At 38.8% G+C, this 3,243-nt stretch overlaps 1 protein-coding gene across 3 annotated transcripts; it reads right to left on the bottom strand.

Moving 5' to 3' along the window:
* Window positions 1–991: 991 nt before the first annotated feature.
* LOC119658154 (malate dehydrogenase, cytoplasmic-like) lies at window positions 992–2,345 on the bottom strand. 3 transcript variants are annotated; one of them, XM_038065433.1, is made up of 3 exons: window positions 2,264–2,344; window positions 2,169–2,200; window positions 992–2,082 (listed from the first exon to the last, which is right to left on the bottom strand). In XM_038065433.1, exons 1-3 carry the CDS (start codon window positions 2,271–2,273, stop codon window positions 1,057–1,059), a joined length of 1,068 nt encoding a protein of 355 aa, XP_037921361.1. In that variant the 5' UTR covers window positions 2,274–2,344; the 3' UTR covers window positions 992–1,056. The 3 variants fall into 3 exon arrangements, with proteins under 3 accessions (XP_037921361.1, XP_037921357.1, XP_037921352.1); XM_038065429.1 differs by having other exon boundaries at window positions 993–2,082; window positions 2,169–2,208; window positions 2,264–2,333; XM_038065424.1 differs by having other exon boundaries at window positions 995–2,082; window positions 2,169–2,208; window positions 2,261–2,345.
* Between the last annotated feature and the right edge of the window lie 898 nt (window positions 2,346–3,243).

Below are 3,243 nucleotides of genomic sequence, written 5' to 3'. Positions count from 1 at the left end.
TTCACCATAGATTTATTAATATCTTGAGCGTTCATAGTAATTTTCCCAGCCCGATCGCATAGTTCGTTATTGAAATACTGAGCAATTTATACACCCATCTCCAAAAAAAGGTGTTATTCTGCTGCGATTTTTAGCCATAAAACCTTAACTGGTCATTAATCTTTTTTTCAAGAAACACATGTACAGCTTTGGCTTCAATTCTTGTCTTTTTAGCGAAGTCATTCCAACATCATTCGGACCGATAAATATGAGCTTTATTACGGCGATCGGCATAAATCTGGCATGTGACTTATCCCGTGTTTAACACTATAATTTCCGAACGACTCCGAATATCAGAAAATCCCTTTGCCCATATATTCTACACTATATCTAGATAGAATTGATGCCGAAAAAAAAAATCGATTCCGCGGATCCGACACACGGGATGACCCCCTTAAACATTACACTATCTACAATAAGTTTTATTTGGAACAAGACTTTAATTAGGAACTGACCTAAAATTAAAATCTACAATATTTAGGCTGACAGTAAATGGGAAGAGGTCTCAAAAGTTAACAGTTGGATTGGACAAACTGAAGTTGTCTCCAAAGAGTATAATGAGGACTCTTACACTACCTGCTAAAATTTCAAGATACTATAATAGAAGAGATAATTATGACGTTATTTGAAAAAACCAGCGAAACAGAACGTTTGACATGTGCGGAAGCATATGGGCCTGATTACAGAACTTTGCCATATGTGCATCAAATGCTTCCTAAATGACTGCAACACAGAGGGAAACAAGCTCTTTTTCAGTCCAGAATCTTTCATGTCCTTTAGAAAAGGTAAAATTCAATAACTCAGATTTCATCTTGGCTTTGAACTTAGGCGTAGTTGCTAAGATCGAAGGTAAAAGGACGGACATAAATTTGAAATGTAAAAAATTTAAAACTTAAAAATATATACAAAAAAAAGTACAACCGATCTGTATTTGATTTATAGTCAAATTTGTTCAGTTTTCAGATTAACGTCATGAAAATTAAAAACAAAAGAGACGCAATTTATTGATGAACATCCTTAAGATGTCAGTGTTCCTCCCTGGTCAACGTCTACTTCTTCACACAGCGCCAAGGCTTCCTCTTTTTCTTCAACCAATTCTCGAGCTGAGGCGTCTAATTTTTCCCTTGCGAACTCATCAATAGGTAATCCTTTCACAATACGCCATTTTTTATTACGAATTTGCACCGGGAACGAATAAAATATATCTTTTGGTATACCATAACTGCCATCGGATAAAACGGACATGGACACAAATTCACCTCGCCTGGTACCATTCCACCAATCGTGCATTTGATCACAAGCTGCTTTCGCTTGCGACATTGCTGAAGCGAGTTTTCGAGCAGCAAGTATAGCTGGGTTTCGTTTCTGAATAGAAGTTACAATTGTATTTTGAAGAAACTTCTCATCGGCTAACGCAGACACAGCTGACTGCAATACTCCATTATACGAAACAGTTGCATGACGTATATCAGGGAATTGAGTACCCGAGCGACCTCCCCATATGACGACGTTTTGAACGTCTTGCGCTGGTATCCCCAACCTCCGAGCAATTTGCACCTTAGTTCGGTTATGGTCTAGTCTCGATAAAGCGGAGAAATTCTCTTTCGGAATACATGTCGCATAGTGCGAACATACGTAAGCATTAGTATTACAGGGGTTCGCTAATACCAAAACCTTAACATCTTTCAACGCTACCTGGTTAATAGCTTCCGCCTGTTCCTTAAAAATGGGCACACTTGCCTGGAACAGTGATTTACGATTCATGCCCTCGATTCGAACACTACTCCCGATAAGAAATATGGCCGCCGCATCTTTGAAGCACGTTTCCACATCCGGAGCTAGAAGGATGTTATTTACTAGTGGTAAGGCGCAGTCTTCAAGTTCCATTGCTACTCCTTCAAGTGATCGCATCATTGAATTAACGTCAAATAAGTTAAGGTTGATTGACTGATCCTTCCCAAAAGCTTCACCTCGGCCAATCATATAAAGCAGTGAATAGGCTACCTGCCCAGCAGCGCCAGTTACAGCCACATTTATTGGGTCCTAGTAATGATGAAAATGTTTTTTAACCCCATATTCAAACATCTTGGCTCAAATCGAAAATAATAATAATGATGATTTTCGCCTACCTTCAAGCTTTTATTTGCATCATCACAATCAACTGCGGTACTAAAAATTTGTCTTTTTAATCTTCTGAATATTTGTAAAGGACATTACTCACCACTTTGGCCCATTTGCAGCCATTTTAACCAAATTTGTTGAGTTGTCACACTTTCATTTATGTTTGTATAATCTGAATAGTTAGAAACTGACAATGGCATATATAAGGGCATACTCCGTGCAGTAATGAGCAAAAGATATGTAGTAAGTTCATAGTGCAATCTATTTTCAATGTTATATATTTATATTCAATATTAAACAAATGCTTGATAAAAGAAAATGGCGCTAAATGCAATTTATATTTTCCAGAAAATTGATACTCTTTCAGCTTTTTTATCCACGATCTATTCTTACATTATAAAGGAAATAAGGACCTCCCTCCATACTCCGGGTTTTCACCTAAATAAGATAAGAGGGCTTTTGTAAATAGGCCAGACCACGGCAAGACAATTATTAAGACCGGAAGCTCAGAACAAGAGGAGGATTCGGGGCCCCAAATAGGAGTTTATAACATCGAGCGGAGTTTCAGTTGGACAGTTGGAAATCCAATACCACTTAATAAGGCAGTTGCAGGACAAGTTAAAATCCATACAGGAGTAGTTAACGGTTACGAAGATCACGATGCAGCGTCGCAAAACAGCACCGGTGACGATGCAAATGGGGGCGCAGCACAAATGATCGCGATGGTGATCCCTCAATTATAGTTTCAGAGGTAAATGCATCGGGGGCCTCATGAGCAGCGGCACGGGCAAGCAATACAAATTCATCTTTGCAATCGAAGAAAAAGGAAAAATGCATTGATAAGTGCAAAGTAGCAAAGTAATAATAATAATCGTTGGTGCAACAATCCATATTGGACTAGGCCCTGAAATGTGTTAGAGCAATTCATTTAAGACCATAACGGTACACTAGAAGACACTGTAGGAGGCAATGTGGTCAGCATTGCGCTCGAGATTATTACCCTAACTTAACTAAGGTACTCATTCACAGCTGAGTCGATTGGTATTTGACATCCAGTCACGATAACGAATCCCCTTTGCCCCT

The sequence above is a fragment of the Hermetia illucens genome, chromosome 1 (genome assembly GCF_905115235.1).
Source record: "Hermetia illucens chromosome 1, iHerIll2.2.curated.20191125, whole genome shotgun sequence".
In the NCBI taxonomy this organism is placed as follows: domain Eukaryota; kingdom Metazoa; phylum Arthropoda; class Insecta; order Diptera; family Stratiomyidae; genus Hermetia; species Hermetia illucens.
This window is presented reverse-complemented; position numbering and strand designations above follow the sequence as displayed.